The sequence below is a fragment of the Mesoplodon mirus genome (assembly GCF_964341445.2).
Source record: "Mesoplodon mirus genome assembly, chromosome: X".
NCBI classification, from domain to species: Eukaryota; Metazoa; Chordata; class Mammalia; order Artiodactyla; family Ziphiidae; genus Mesoplodon; species Mesoplodon mirus.
The window spans coordinates 47,439,264-47,455,380 of record NC_138981.1 but is presented as its reverse complement, the minus strand read 5'-3'; the positions used below and the strand labels follow the sequence as shown (position 1 = coordinate 47,455,380).

Here is a 16,117-nt window from a genome sequence, read left to right as displayed (position 1 = left end):
TGAAATATTCTGGAGAACACACCAGTGAGGCCAAAACTGTGCCTGGAGTTTCCTGTGTGGGAAGATTTTTAGCCAAAAATTCTATTTCTTTAAGAGATATAAGGCTACTCGAGTATTCTCTGTTTTCTTGAGTGTGTTTTGATAGTCTGTGTCTTTCTACCAATTTGCTCATTTTTTCTATGTTGTCAATTTTTAAAATAAAGTTTTGCATATTATTCCCTTATTCTCATTTTAGCATTTTTTGCACTCTAAAGTCACATCTCCTCTCTTACTCCTGATACTGGCCACTTGTGTCTTAGCTATCAATACGTTTTTTCTTGATTAGTCTACATTGAGTTTATAAATTGTATAAATCTTTGGAGTGAGCCAGCTATTGACTTCATTGTATTTTCCCTATTATTTCTTTGGTTTCTATTTCATTGATATCTTTAGTGTTTCCTTCTTTCTACTTCCTCTCGGTTTAATTTTTAATTCTTTTGGTAGAATCTTAATTATGGAGTTCATTGATGTTAGCCCTTTCTTCTTTCCAAATATAATCATGCAAAGTGAGAATTTCTCTCTAATCACTGCTTTAGCTTAAGCACACAAAAGTTGATATGTTGTGTTTACATTTCCCTTTAGTTCAACATACTTTCACATTTCTCTAGTACCTGTTCTTTGACCTTGTGTTATTGTGAAATTCTTGTTAAATTTCAAAGTTTGGGGATTCTCTAGAAATCTTCTTGCTATGGATTGCTTGTTTTATTCCATTGGGCCCAGAGTACATCCTCTACATGACTTCAATCCTTCTTCGTTGATGGAGTATTGTTTTATAACGCCAAGAGAGGCCCTTTCTTGTTGCATGTCCCATGTGCCTTTGAAGAGGATGTGTATTCTTCTGCTATTGAGTGGAATGTACTATAATTAGGTCTAATTAGTTGATAGTGTTGTTAAAGTTCTCTTTATCATTATTGGCCTTCTGTCTATTTATTATACCAAAATCTCAGAAAAAAAATGTTTGAAATTTCCAACTATTAAATACATTTGTCTATCTATATCTCTTTTAAGTTCAGTCAGATTTCCCTCTATGTAATTTTTTTTTTTATCGCTGTACGCGGGCCTCTCACTGCTGTGGCCTCTCCTGTTGCGGAGCACAGGCTCCGGACGCACAGGCTCAGTGGCCATGGCTCACGGGCCCAGCCGCTCCGCGGCATGTGGGATCCTCCCAGACCGGGGCATGAACCCCTGTCCCCTGGATCGGCAGGCGGACTCTCAACCACTGCACCATCAGGGAAGCCCCCTCTATGTAATTTAACCTTCAATTATCCAGTGCATTGAGAACTGTTGTGCTTTCCTGAGTAATTAGCCCATTTTTTCATTATTAAATATGCTTGTTTATCACTAGTTAATACTCCTGATCCTAAAATCCACCTTATCTGTTATTATACCTTCTCTTTTTTCTTACAATTCATCTTCACATGGCATACCTTTTTCATTGAACCTATCTCTGTCTCTATATTAGAGGGAGTTCCTATGTAACATCATACTCTGGCATCCTGCACCTATTCTGTGTAGAAATCTCAGCCTTTTATTTGTAGGGTTTAGAATATTTACATTTATTTTAAGTAGAAATAGTATTGGCTTTAAATCCACCATCTTATTTCAAGCAGATTTCTTTCTTTTCTTCTTTTCTTTCTTTCTTTTCTTTCTTTCTTTTCTTTCTTTCTTTCTTTTCTTTCTTTCTTCCTTCCTTCCTTCCATCTTCCTTTCCTTCCTCCCTTTGTTTCCTTAATTTCTTGATTTGCTTCTTCATTTTTTGTTTAACCCAATTCCCTTGCCATCTTATGTATTGCTGATGTAGTTTTCAGTATTCCATTTTAATCTACATATTTATTACTTATTCCTTTTGTTTTATATTTAAGTGGTTCCTGTAGAAGAGTATACTATACATATTTAAATTTATTTATTTATTTAAACATCTTTATTGGAGTATAATTGTTTTACAATGGTGTGCTAGTTTCTGCTTTATAACAGAGTGAATCAGCTATACATATACACATATCGCCATATCTTCTCCTTCTTGTGACTCCCTCCCACCCTCCCTATCCCACCCCTCTAGGTAGTCACAAAGCTCTGAGCTGATCTCCCTGTGCTATGTGGCTGCTTCCCACTAGCTATCTATTTTACATTTGGTAGTATATATAAGTCCATGCCACTCTCTCACTTCGGGCATTTCATCTTCAGAAAATAAGATTCCTTACACACATGTATGCCTTTATTTTTATAATCCCATCTATTTGCTATTGTTTCCATACAGTTTCTTTATACGTATATTATATTCCCGATAATGCATTGTTATTGGTCTTGAAAACATTCAGTTAACTCTTAAAGGAAGGAATCTTTTAGAAACCCTTCCCTTCCCCCCCCCACATGCTTAACCATTTCTATAGGTATTTGTTCCTTTGTGTTGATCTGGGCATAAATTTGGCATGGTTTTCATTCATCCTAAAGAAATGCATTCAGTATTTTCTATTGTACAGGCCACTGGTGGACAATTCTAATACTTTTGTTTGTTTGTTTGACTGAAAAAGGCTATTGCATCATTATTTCTTTTATTTTATTTTTAAATTAATGTTCAGTGACATAGACTTCTTCTGGACATCCCCTTCTAGGAATTTCAACACTTACTTGTGTAGCTTCTTGTAACCACCATCACAATCAGTATTCAGAACATTTCTGCAACCCCCAAGAAGTCCCCAGTGCTATCCATTTGGAGTCATGCTCTACCTCCATGCCTAACCAGGCACCACCAATTTGCTCTCAGTCACGCTAGTTTTGTCTTTTCAAGACCATCCTACAAACAGAGCCATTGAACAAGTAACCTGAGACTGGCTTCTATCACTAAGCATAATGTTACTGAGTTTCATCCACATTGTTGACTGTATCAGTAGTTCGTTCCTTTCTACCACTGAATAGTATTCAATTGTATGGGAATAATGCACTTTGTTGAAGGACATTTGGGTTGTTGCATGGTTTTGTTGATTATGAACAGAGTTGTTGTAATAAACATTCATGTACAGGTTTTTGTGTGAACTCATGTTTAACCTCCTCTAGGGGAACTACTTCAGGGGTGAAGTTGTTGGTTACGTGGCTAAGTGTAAGTTTAACTTCATGAGAAGCAGTAAAACTCTTTCCATAGTGGCTGTGGCACTCTGCATTCCCATCAGTAACGTGTGGTAAATCCAGTTGCTGCCCATCCTTAACATCCTTTGGTATTGTCAGGTGATTTTTCCTTGGTTTGTTTCTTTGCTTGCTTCTTTCTTTCTTGTTTTGTTTTGGGTTTTGTTACGTTTTAGCAATTTTAAGATAGGAAGACAGGTATTGCACCTTAGTTTTAATTTGCATTTCCCCGAGAGCTAGGGAAGTTGAACATCTGTTCATGTGCTCAGTTGCCACCTATATATTCTTTTTATTGAAGTTGTCTCTTCAGATATTTTTTCCACTATTTTCTTTATTTTCTTTCTGTTGAGTTTTGACAGTTCTTTACGTATCCTGGATACAAGACCTTTGTTTGATATGTAATTTTTCAATACATTCTCCCAGCCTGGGATTTGTTTTTTCAAACCCTTAACAATGCCTTTCACAGAGGAAAAGAGTTTTTGTGTGTCATACCTGAAACATCCTTGCCAAACTCCAGGTTGAAGATTTTGTGTTATTTCCTTCTACAACTTTTACAGTTTCACGTTCCTGGCTTATATCTAAGATTCATTTTTAGTGGGTTTTAGGATAAGGTGTGAGGTTCTTTTTCTTTTAGATGGACATCCAGTTGCTCCCACACATATGCTGAAAAGCCAGTCCTTTCTTCATTCAATTGCTTTTGCACCTTGGTCCAGAACGAATTGGTCATATTTTGTGAAACTAGTTCTGGAATCTTCCCTCCGATTTATTTAACTGTGTGTCTGTTGCTTCACCATTGTCACACTGACTTTTGTTTACTGTAGTTTTATAAGTTTTCAATGTGACTCCAATTTTATGCTTCTTGTCACAGTTGTTTTGGCTATTTTAGTTTCTTTTACTTTCTGTACAGGCTTTAGAATCAGCTTGTTTATACCTACAAAACGAAAACGTGATGCTGGGATTTACATTGGAATTGCACTAAACCTATAGATAAATTTAGGGGGAACTGACATCTTTTCTACGGTCAATATTCCAATCCATGATTGTGGTATGTTCCTCCATTTATTTAGGTCTTCTTTTATTTCTTTCCACAGTGTTTTGCAGTTTACGGAATGCAAATACTATGTGTCATTTGTTAGATTCACAACTAAGAATCACCCTCATTTGTGAGTGGTACATGGTATTCCTCTCTTAAGTTTCATTTCTCCCAATGCTGTTTTACTAGTATATAGAAGTATGATTGATTTTGTGCTGTAATCTTGTATCTTGCACTCTGGGTAAATTCACCTACCCGTTCTAGGAGATTTTGGTGTATTTGTGTGATTTCAACAGAGACAATCAGCTTGTGAATTGGAACAATTTTAATTTAGTCTACTGATATGTGCCACAGCATGTATGAATTTCCAAAGCATTGAAGCAGAGGGAAAAATAGGCAGACACAAGAGGTTACATATTGCATATTTATGTGTATAACAGGCTCTCGTAAACAGCATTCTAACCCATAAGCAATATAGAGAGGAGATCAGTGGTTGCCTAAGGCTGGATGTGGATGGTATGGATTAACTGGGATGGGGCACAAGGGAACTTTGTTAGGTGATGGGAAATGTTCTCTTTCTTGACTGAGGTGGTGGTTACCTGGATGGTAGCATTTGTCAAAGTCCATGGAACTGTACACTTAAATGGATACAGTTTTGTTGGCCAGTGAAACCCCAGTATGAAGAGAAACCTTGACTATTAATTTGATTTGGAGGAACTCAGTTTGCAAATGAGCGAACACCCAAAACGTGGACCTCTGATCAGGAAAATATTCAGGGCTTTATCAGTCATTGCAATGTTCTCCTTGTGGGCAGCAAGCAGGGTAGTCTCACCAGCCTCTGCAGGCCTCCGAAACCCGGCCACACACAGAAGGACAAAGCGTGCTTCGGACAAGAATGTGAAACTACAGCTGAGGCTGGACATCGTGAAAGCCCTTCTGCATTGATTCATGCCCTTGTCCTTGTCCCTCCTGCCTCTGAACCTTGTGCTTGGCGCCCTCCCCCACAGCGTGTTGGGAAAGGAAGCAAGAGGAGGAGATTTGTGAGGGTGGCCTGATCCCAGGGCTCCTCCTCTGTGTCCTGATTCTGGGTGCTGGGACGCCTCAGTGTCCTAGAGAGCTTCAGAGACAAGCTAAAGATCATTTGTAGCTGCTGCCTTCCTGAAAGGCCCATGATTATCTGGCTCTCAGCTCTCTCAGATTCCTGGCTAAAAGCAGTGCGCTGCTCCTAGTGAAGCTACATCTTCCCACATCTTCCCTCCCTGCTTTAAGAAGGCTCACTTTCGCCTAGACCTGATCTCTGATGTCTCATCCGTCCAGGCTGCCTGAAGTAGCCACATGTTCTAATCCCTCCTGTTTTCCGGAGGCCTCCTGCAAATGAAGACTTCTATGGACAGTGTAGGGGAGTTCATTTGCTTCACACCCTCATCAACTCTTTGTATCCAGTCTTTACAGTTTTCTTCTTTCATGTGGTCATTGGCTGTGTGCACCACAGTTCACTTCTTGAACTTTGTAACCCGTGGGTAGGTCACCCATTTCAAAATAAATTGCATGTATTTGCTGAACCCCATAGTAGGGCAGCTGGCCTGGAAACGGACTGTTGTGTCACCCTCAGGTGTGCAATTCCATTTCTGATGAGGGTGCTGAAGAGTTGGCCTCTGCAGGACACAGGAGTGAGGATGTGTCAGGAGGCTGGGTGGGCAGTGGCAGGCCTTAAAACCCCACGATGAACCTCAGGGGCAGGGAGGCCGTGAAGGGTGGGGTGCTGGCTCAGTGCAGGGAGATGGGGAGCTGTATGGATTGCCCGGGTGGTCAGGAGGGTGGGTGTCTGCAGAGAGGGGTGAGAGTTGGGGGTGTCACCCCACGACACTGTGAGTCCCTCGAAGGCAGTGGCAGCAGACTGCAGTGGGCAGAGCACACATTTGGCCTCAAAGCGTCCTGGGCTCGAGTCCCAGCACTGCCCCCTTCCTCGTTGTGGGACATGGAACAAGTGTTCTCCTCAGATCCTCAGTGTCCTCATCCACGGAATGGGCCTGATCATCACCTCCCATCAGGGCTGTCTGGTGAATGACGTCAAGGCCATATGAGTAGTGGCATGCGAATATTCAGAACGACTTTATACATAATGGTCAGTAACTGGAAACAAGTGAATCGGTGAGTGCTTGTCCGTCAACAAGTGTCCCAGGAGTCACAGGGCACAGGCCTGGGCTGGGGAGAATGCTGCGGGAGCTGCCAAGGTGCACGCACACCTCAGCCATGGCCCCGGCGCATAGTAGGGTCTCAGAAAACACTTGCTGAGACCTGTTGTGGGCCTTTGTGGTGGGGAGCCCATGGAAGGGCTGAGGTTGTGGCCGGGAGGAAGGCCTGCCTTGGTCTCATGTTTGCCCTGTGGGTGAGGAGGTCGGCCGCCTCCGAGGTGACCATCCTCAGAGATTCAGGCCCCTTCCAGGGGCAGGTTTCTGGGGGACTCAGGGTCTGTCCGCGATCTCCAGGGCCCTCCTTCCTCCCTCCCCACCCTGCTCTCAGCACTGCTCCCTGCAGAGTGCTGGGGAGCAGGGCCCAGGTGAAGACAACCATGGGGAAGAGGGTGGAAGGGGAGAGGGTTGCAAGCCTGGAGGCCCGGGGAGGTGGTGCCTTCCCCAGTGCCCTGTCTCTGAGAGCTGCTCTCTCCTCCTTTCTAGAGGAGCTGCCTTATCTCAGGTGCCCCCTGCACACAGTGCTCCAGCTCATCCCTGTAGCTTGTGGTGAGTGAGTACCCCACCGTTGTCCATGACAAGGCAGGTGCCTACTGCGTGCACAGCAGGGTCCTGGGAGGTCCCAGGGCAAGGGAGCCAGAAACGTTCCAGTGTCATTCATCATGCCAGGGCTGGGTTCCCAAATCCTGGGCCGTCAACCGGGAAGCCTGCACCTGGAAGGGGCCTGAATCTCTGTTGGAATCACAGAGTGTCCACAAGGCCAGGCATCAAGCCCGCAGCCAGGGAGGCAGAAATCAAAGCAGCAACAAATAAGGCAGAAACCCGTGTGAAGCCTGTCTTTAGGGGAGGAGGGTCCATACAGAGCCTGCTTCCTGGGTTGCGGCCCTGACCGTGCCTCAGCAGGTCTGCACTAGGGGTTCAGTGCTCTGCTGCTGCTCTCTTGCAATCGTTAATACATTTTGAGCCACGTGACCGGAGTTTGTCTTCCACTGGCTCTGGCAAATGATGTAGCTAGGTCTGGGTCACGATCCGGGTCTGGCTGAGGGAGCGAGACCACTTCTTGGGGCAAAGAGGCAAGCGGGGGGTGGGGGGGTGGGGTGGGCTTGGGTCCTTACACTACTCTCTCCTTCCTCTTAACCTGGAGCCTTGTCCTCCAAGCTGTGGACATCACTGGGGGACCCAGAATAGCCCCAGACGGCCCCTTCCTGCTACGGAGTCCTTCCCAGGGTTCCAAAGTGTCTCTGCCCTCACTGTCGTGCACCTGGGGAATGAAAGTTCTAGCCTCCGACCCCGCAGGGATCACGCAGCCTTTGAAGACACAGAGACCTAGGCTGGCCTTGGCCTCGCCGGGAGAGCCCTGCTTCCATGGAGAAGAGCCCCGGAGCCTCCCAAAGGGCCTCGGGTCACTGTCACTGGCAATGGGCTGTCCAGGTCTGCCTACAGCTTTCTTTCACTGAATCGGCTCTCGGGGCAGTAATGGCTCTTCCTTCTACCTGCTGGAGGGGTGAGAGTGTCACTGTGAGGCCTACCTCATTGTCCTTAAGACTCGGTCTGAGGGAGGAGGTCCTGAAATGGTGTGGATGATGAGGGAAGGATTCCAGGGCAGCGCCTCCAGAGGTGCGGCGCAGGTGGGTCCTAGGGGATGTCTGTGGATCCCGTCCCTTGGTGGGAGGGAAGGTGGCACCAGCTCACGGCCCTCCACCCCACCCCTTCTCCTGAGGACCCCCACTGGCATTTAACCGGGGCCACACAGTGTAGGAAATCATGAAACCGTATGGACCGGAACCCCTGGAAACTCTTGGCCTCCACACGCAGCTGGCATCTCCGCGCCTCCCAGTGCCTGACCCAGCCACACCCGCCTGCCTTTTAGGGAGAGGCGGCCCCCGCCTGTCCCAGAGGGCCTGACCACCGGCCACTCAGAGCCTCACCTGCCCAGGAAAAGGAGAAGACGTCCGACTGATTTTGCAACTTTAATGCAACACTGATACCCCAAACACGACAGCACGACAAAAAGCACACAGGGAAGCAGGAAGGGCAGAGAGCGCGTCATGCCGTCTTCCACGGCCGGGGAGCGGCTGCCTAGAGTGCCCTGTCGGGGAGGCGGCAGAGGAGGCACTCTGGCTCGGCAGGGGACGGCTGCAGCTCCTCAGCGCTGCCTGGAACCGGGAGACACAAAGGCCAGAACACAAGGGTCAGTACAGGTGAACCGTGAGGGGCAGGAAGGACCAACTGAGTGTCCCGTCAGGCTCTCCTCGTTCCCCCACGACACCCCAGGCCTTCCCCTGGCTCCTCCCACTCCCTCCACACCCCATCCTTCAGAGTCTCGTCTAATGACCTCCAATCTTACTGAATCCAGGAGAAGAAGCTGGCACTGGTTCTGGCGGCGTTTCTGGTCCGGATGGTGGAGCTGGTGCTGGGGCCATCGAGCACGCTGGTGCTGGCCGCACCATTGGTGCCAGTGCTGACGCCAGCCCTCCAGGTGCCTCTCCTGTCGGCACGGTTGCTGTTCAGAATGTACTGATGGTATCTGGCCCAGAAAGCGAAGGGGATCCTGGACCAGGCGTCGCCAAAATCTCCGTCCTCATCCCAGGTCAGGAGCTCGACCTGTATGTCGTCCCAGCTCCACCGGCCAATCAGAGCTTCCTCCCCGATGTTCATCTGGGCCCTCATCTGGGCCCTGGCATGTTCCTCAGCCATATCCACATCCATCGTCTTGAAAGCATCATCCACAGCCTCCAAGAAATGAGCCCTCCATTCCCGGGGGTCTCGGTTCTGATACTGCGGCGGAAGAACAGCAGCCGTGGGAACAGCTACCCCACCTCGCTCAGCACCTGCTTCCTGCCATACGCCCTCCTGAGCGCTTGGCAAAATCATGATAGAAACCCACACGACTGGAATTGGGCTCCCATTATTCTGCGCCAGACCTGGGATTTCGCCCCACCCACTCACTACGTCTGTGAACTTGTGTCAGTGACCTAGGAACCTTTCTGGGCCTCAGCGAACCAACGAGGTATGGGAAACTCCAGCCAGAACACAGGCTCTGCCTTACCTGGGCGATGAATCTCAGCACCCTCATCTTGCTGGTCTCGTGGCGGGCGCGCAGGCCCCAGAGGAACTCATACTCAGGTGGGCTGCTATTGGGGATCTTCTTGTATTCCAGGTACCTGCGTGAGAGAGGAAAATAAACTTCTGCTTCCAGCCAGGCAGACCTGTTGCTGCACCAGTGGCTCCCAGGTGGCCCCTTCCCAGCCCCGAGGCTGCAGCCTGGCTGCCGCAGGAGGCCTGCCCTGGCCCCGCAGCCCTTGCCTCTCTCCCACACTCACTCCCAGGGGTTTCCGCCTCCAAAACTGAGGTGCTCACACCCTTAGGCCACTGGTCCTGCCCAGCAGGCATATGGAGGTGCAGGGGGCACGTGTAGGGTATTTGTTCATAGGAAGGCCACGAGTTTTGTGCCCTTTGTCACAATAACCCAGGTTCCTGTTGCGTGTGCTGTAAACAGAGGAGCCATTTCTTCAGGCCCCCTGCTCTGAGCACACCCCACCATGGGGCTTGTCCATGGCCTGGCTGAACCCTGGGACAGTCCACCCCAGAAAATGACTGTACGGGAAGAAACAGTCAACCAAGAGCAGTGGACTCCATGCATACTCTCGACCATCTCTGTGTGTGTGTGTGTGTGTGTGTGTGTGTGTGTGGTGTGGGGGGCGGGGGGGGTTGGTGGTGAACATGCATATGGGCCTGTGTGAGGGCACACGAGATCTCCAAGCACCGAGGATGGGGTGGGCCTGGGCTAGAAGGTCGGCGGGGCTGGGCTCCAGGCCCAAATGGGCCTTATCTCAGCCTGGGCCATGTCAGGCTTCCACTCTCTGAGCCCCAGGCTCCTGAGATGTAAAGCCGGGGACACTGCCAAGAGGGCAGGTGCTGAACGAGATGTGGGCTGTTCCACCCAACCCGGTGCTCGCAGTCAGCATGTGCTCCCTTTCCCCAAGCCTCCCTGGAATTGCCCTCCCCCCAACACTCACATTCCCCCCCACCCCACACTCACACCAGACACCCATCCCTCTGGTGTTAAGACATGGGCTGGGGAATGGCTTCCTCAGCCAGAGCAGCACACGAGGAAGGCCTGAGTGGGAGGCAAAGTGAACTCAGTCGATACTCACTTCTGCTTCACAAAGTCCTCTGTAATGAGTTTCCTCAGATCGCCCAGGAATGGGTGCCTCACCCTGAGTGCAAGGAAAGGAACGCATGACTAGAGACAGTGGCAGTGCCCGGGCTGGGCCAGAGCACTCCCAGCAGGACTGAGAGCTTCCCAGCCTGTGGGGTGTCCCCATGGACGCCTGGGCCGGCAGCAGAGGCCAGACGGCCACTTGTCAGCGATGCCCCAGGGAGGGGTTTGACGGAGCCCCCAGGTCCGATGGTTTCTCTTAGTTCTCATCTGGGAACAGGGAAGGCACACGGAGCAGAGGGGGTGCTCAGAGTTCAGGACCGTTTCCCCACGCACCCTGGTGGGACCCTTTGCGCTCTACCTAGTCCAGGACGCCACGCCCCGCAGAGACCACTAGGCCACTGCAATCCCGGGGCCTCTTGTGCCCAAGGACAGACACACTGAGGAGTGGGAGCCGAGAGACCCCAATCATACCCGGGGCGCAGTCCCATCTTGCGTAGTGCCTCCCAGAGGACAGCTGCGAGGGGAGATGAGGTACAAGAGTTTAGCACACGGAGGTGAGACGGCGGGCAACCCCCCAGCTGCAGGCCCAGCCACTCACCCTCGCTGGCACGGTTGCCGTTCATGAAGATGACGCCCAGGATCACCAAGAGGAGACTCAGCCTGGGAGTGTCCTTGGTCCTGAAGGTGTAGAAAGAGGGAGCCTGTCCAGCAGCCATTTGCCCGGGGGGACCACAGCCGGCTCACTCAACTAGCCTCTCCCAGATTGCTGGGCTACAGGGCACTTCCTCCCACTCTGTATGGCTTGCGCTACCTGGTCCAGACAATTCATTCCTCGGCCTGAGACTGACTCCCTTCATCCATCAAATGGGGATGCTAACACCTCCTCCCAGGGCTCTGCCGAGGATGGGGTTAGGCAGGGAGCAAACGGTGGGCAACCCTGTGTCCAGAGGCACATCCAGACCTTCCCTGGCCTTTGCGCATTGCGTCGGGAGCACAAGTCCACTGGAGAGCACCCCCACACCCCGTCCCCCTCCCGAGGCCCACTCTGCCAAGCCCTGGCCAGGACCTTAGCAGGGAGAGGCAACCAAGGAGCTTGCTTTCCTAGGAAGATGGGGGTGGGGAAGGGTGGGCAGAGGCGAAACCCGGAGAGCAGCAAATCCTCGGCCCAGGCTACTGGCCCTGCCAGCCCTTAACTGCTCAGCACTGCTAACCCTGGGTGGGAGCCGCGCTAGGCCCCCCAACCCCACTTTCCCGTTTCTCTGAGAGGAGCAGGGAGGCACCACCAAGGAAGGCCACCACCCTCCCGTGCTCTCTCACTTTCCCAGGAGGCGGGCTGACGAATCCCGTGTGCAGACAAGAATGTAGAGGTGTTCTTCCTTGTCGATTTCCTTCAGGTGGATCCCAAACTTCTACATGGGGGAGAAAACAGAATGTGAGATCAAACATCCATGCTGGGTGTCCTGCAGGCAGTCACTCAATTCCCCGTTAGAACTTGTCCTCGGCGGGGAGCCCCAAGCCCTGGGGGAGGAGGAAGAAGAGGGGCCGCAGAGGAAGTGCCCTGTGGGAGCACTGACGCTGGCTGAGACAATGGGATCCACCTCAGGAGACCACAGACACTCAGAGAGCACGAAGCGCAAGAAGGAGGGAAGGAGGCAGGCAGAGGAAGCTCCCAGGTGGAGAGGCCGGGGAGGGCTTCCTTCCAGAGCACGTAGTCCTGCCCTTGGGCCTCGAGGGGATGCAGGGGGCAAGGGTTCCCTGCGGGCCCTGCTCCACAGAGCTGCCCCCGGCCCCGCACCCACCTTTTCCAGAGTGTACGTCGCTCGTTCAATGATCTCGGGGAAATGTTCGTCGTATTCTCGGATGACATCCTTCAGCATGTCTGCAGGAGGGGAGGGGTGGGCAAAGCACCGAGGCTGAGCAGGGGCCACAGAGCTGCAGCCTTTCTGTCAGCCCTGCTGAAGGGAGCACGCTCAGGACCCCACACCGTGCAAATGCAGCCATCAGCCAGGCCTGATGTGTGTGTGGGGGCACCTGATGGGAGGCCCACAGGGCAGGGTTGTGGGTGGGGGGAAGGGCAGAGCTCAGGGAGGGGGCACAGGTTGCCCACCTGAGCGCTTGATGGGGATCTTCTTGTAGTCTTTAATCATCAGATATTTCACCAACTTATTTGCCTGGAGAAGGAGGGAGCACACGGGGAGACCAAGGCGTGGGCGACCTCAAAGAACAGCCCCGCAAGGGAGGGGAGGAGCGAGATGGGGGAAGGGCAGGCTTCTTACCCTCTCTTGCAGAAGGGTCACATTGCGGGGTGGCAAGCACAGTACGTGCCTTGAGGGTACCTGGGACCTCAGGGCCATGGGGGGCCGAGGGGCCATCTGAGGCCGCACAGTCGTCAGTGGGGGCTGCGATGCCCTCCAGGTCGGGGGGACCGCAGGAGGCTCTCTCTCCTCCTCGCTGCTCTCATATTCGTCATCCAGGTGCTTGGACTGTACCATTAGACAGAGGAGAGACTCAGGGCTACCAGGCTGCCCGTGCAAAAGCACCTGGCACACATCTTAACCAGAGCACGTACTTGGAGATAAGGGCAGTAGGAACAACGGATGACACGTGCCGAGTGCTTACTAAGTGCCAGGCACTGAGCCAACCTGCTTCTCCCTCCGGGCCCGAGGGTAGGGACTACGTGGAGTAAAAACATGCTAGTGAACCTGTCTTGGAGAAACATGCACAAGCTGAGAGCAGAGGGGAGGGAAGGAGAGGGGAGGGGACGTGAGGGGAGGGGAGGGGATGTGGGGAGGGAGAGGAGGAGGCAGGGAGAGGCGAGGGCACAGAAAGCAGGGGAGCAAGGGGGGCTGGGGGCAGCACGGAGGTCTCACCTTCTTTGTCCTCTTGCCTCCCATCCTGGCCCAGGGCTCCGCACTCTGCTGAGAGGTGGCAGCTGCACCCTCAGGCTCAGGGATGCTCGTGGCCATCTTGGCCTTGGCAGCAGCTGCTGCCACAACATTCTGAGGCTCCACCCACCGAGTCTTGGCGAGAGCCTTCCCAGACTTGGTCGTCTTTGGCCGGGTGGCTGCCCCCTCCCCGGCAGAGGCTGCCTGGGGCCCCCCGGAGGCAGCACTGGGGCCCTCTGTGGCAGCCTCTTGGGCCGGGGCAGGTCTCTTGGGGCGTGGGAAGGCCATGCCACTGACACCTGCCGGCTGGGTGAAATCAAAGACATCGTTCTGACCCAGGAAGGCTGTTTTGGGCCGGGTGGCATCCATCTCACTGGCACGCGGGGCCTGGGAGAAAGCACAGGCCGTACTAGGGCCCTCGGCAGCAGCCTCCTGGGCCCGGGAGGATGTCTGGGGCTGCGTGGACCTTGCTGGAGCCCCTGGGGTGGCCATCTCGCTCTTGACTAGCGTCTGGGAGCTGTGCGGAGAAGCAAGGCTTGTCTCAAGGGTGGCTGCCTGAGCCTCGGCAGCGGATGTCATGGGCTGGGTATCGCCTCCTGAGCCCTGGTCTGTGGCCACTGAGTGGTCAGCGACCACCTGATGGTAGGTGGCACGGGCAGCAGCAGCAGCGGCCCGAGCAGCTTGGTTAGAGGAGGCGGCCCGGGCTACGTTGGCAGCACGGGCAGCCGGCTCGTTGGCAAGTGTTTCTGGATCCATCCGAAATGCCTCCAGCAGAGTCCTGGCCAGCATAGGGTTTTCAAGTTCCCAGGGCTCATTCTGCAAGACCAGGGAGGGGGGGGCAAGGCAGACAGCTGTACACACTCGCCCTGTGCTGGCCAGCCCCCGACCAGCCCCCGGACCCTCCCAAATCCCGCTTTCTCCCAGCAAGAGAGGGAAGGTTTGGTGAAGCTGGGCAGTCCTTCCCCATTCAACTCCAGCCTTCACCCACCCCCTCCTCCCATCCTCCCTGACGTCGCAGGAGGGAAGGCCCAGGGCTAGCAGGTGGCCGACAAGGGGCCTCACCGCTAAGATGCGAAAGCCTGGACCCAAGCTCCCAAAGGCTCTGAGGATACGGATGTCAAAGCTGGTGAGGGCTCCGTAGCCTCCAAAAGCACCAAATTCTTCATAGTCGTTGCCTTCAACCATGTCTTCCTCCCCGACTTCATCACTACCCTCGTCCATGTCTTCAACGTTGTACCCTTCAGATTCTTTGCGGTAGCTTCCCTCAGCCATGCTGGGGGTCCCAAGGAGAAGAGAGCTCAGCCTGAGAGGGACGGGGAGCCTTCTTCAGGGGGAGGGGGCGGGACCCAGCAGGAGGCCGGATCTCTCAGGAAGTGGGGGGCTGCAATCATCAGGTTACCAGGCAGTATAAGGTCGGGGTGGGTGGGGGAGTGAGGGCTGCTGGGGTAGATTCCCTCAGAGACAGAGCCCTAAGAGAAGGATAGAGGAGGTCGGAGGAGACCCTACACTGAAAGGGGAGTTTAGGACAGGCAGGCTCCCCGGCCCAGCGGCTGGATTTGAACAGGGGGTGCACGGGCGGGCTTGGGTCCAAAGAGTCCCATAGGAGATGCGTTGAGAGAGGGAGAAGTAAAGCGCCTGAATTTAATGCCTGGAGCCGGGGGCCAGGACGGTGGGGAGGAGATGACATGAGAGGGCTGAGACAAACGGGGACCGCTGGAAGCTCTGGGAAAATGAATCCCAGGGACCCTCTAAGTGCCGGTGGGGGGGATTCAGCTGATTCAGGTCTAGGTTGGGCTCATACAGGAGCGCTCAAGGTGGATGGGGTGGGGGTCTTCGGGCTACGTGAGGCTCGAACTGGAGCGCTGGAGGTCTCAGAGGCCAGGACTGCAACTCCAGGAAGGGGGCAAAACGTTCAGTTCCACTGGGTTGATCTCAGAGTGGTTGGGGTGGAGGTGGGGCCTCCGCTCTAAGGAAGCTCAGCACGGAGCACACGGGTCTGTTAAAGGGGTTCGGATGGTGGGCTCCGGTGTAAGTAGGGCTCGGATCGGGGAGCCTACGTCTGGCGGTGGTGGAGGGGGGCGGTTCCTAACTAGACCGCGGGGTAACGGGGTTCAGGTTCTGCGTGCTTGGGCTTTGTTCAGATCCGGGGGCGGGGGATTGGGTACAGGGAGGGCACAGCGTACCCTCGTTCCACTCGCTCTTCCCCGGTCTTGTCTGGGGCTGGATCCTTACCTTCCCTGGGGCTCCAATGGCGTCCGTCCTCAGCACCAGGAACCCCGCAGCCGCGCCCTCGCCTACTGCTGCCAGCACAGCAGCTCCGACCACCCCGCCCCTTTTCTCCGCGCACTCCCCCCCCCCCCCCGCCCCGCCGCGCGGCCGGGCAGCCGGCGCATGCGCGGAGCCCTCCAGCCGGCCCGCTTTCCCAACAAAAGCCTTTCCCACCAGGTCCCCTGTGCGCATGCGATTCCGCCAGTGGGTGGGCGGGGTGGGGGGCGTTTTCTCCTTCCCGCCAGATTCCCCTCACCGTTCCCCACCTCCTCCTCCGCGCCCCCGATCGCAGGCGCGGGCACTCACACCCTGTACTGGGGTTCCAACCCATCCATCATATACCCTCAGTCCCCCGACTTTTGCACAATGCTTCTCAGCCCTGCCCTCCCCCTTGCCTCTAAGCTCCTCCAGTGTG

The 16,117-nt window shown here is 53.2% G+C and overlaps 1 protein-coding gene across 3 annotated transcripts; it reads right to left on the bottom strand.

Annotated features, from left to right (window-relative positions):
• Nucleotides 1-8,341: 8,341 nt before the first annotated feature.
• LOC309796479 (melanoma-associated antigen D4) lies at nucleotides 8,342-15,754 on the bottom strand. Of its 3 annotated transcripts, none has more exons than XM_082609643.1 (13): nucleotides 15,667-15,754; nucleotides 14,497-14,737; nucleotides 13,420-14,250; nucleotides 12,826-13,032; nucleotides 12,657-12,720; nucleotides 12,349-12,428; nucleotides 11,867-11,958; nucleotides 11,148-11,227; nucleotides 11,021-11,063; nucleotides 10,542-10,604; nucleotides 9,434-9,548; nucleotides 8,732-9,162; nucleotides 8,342-8,540 (listed from the first exon to the last, which is right to left on the bottom strand). In XM_082609643.1, exons 2-13 carry the CDS (start codon nucleotides 14,704-14,706, stop codon nucleotides 8,531-8,533), a joined length of 2,226 nt encoding a protein of 741 aa, XP_082465769.1. In that variant the 5' UTR covers nucleotides 14,707-14,737; nucleotides 15,667-15,754; the 3' UTR covers nucleotides 8,342-8,530. The 3 variants fall into 3 exon arrangements, with proteins under 3 accessions (XP_082465769.1, XP_082465770.1, XP_082465768.1); XM_082609644.1 differs by having other exon boundaries at nucleotides 8,720-9,162; nucleotides 14,497-14,707; XM_082609642.1 differs by having other exon boundaries at nucleotides 14,497-14,707.
• Between the last annotated feature and the right edge of the window lie 363 nt (nucleotides 15,755-16,117).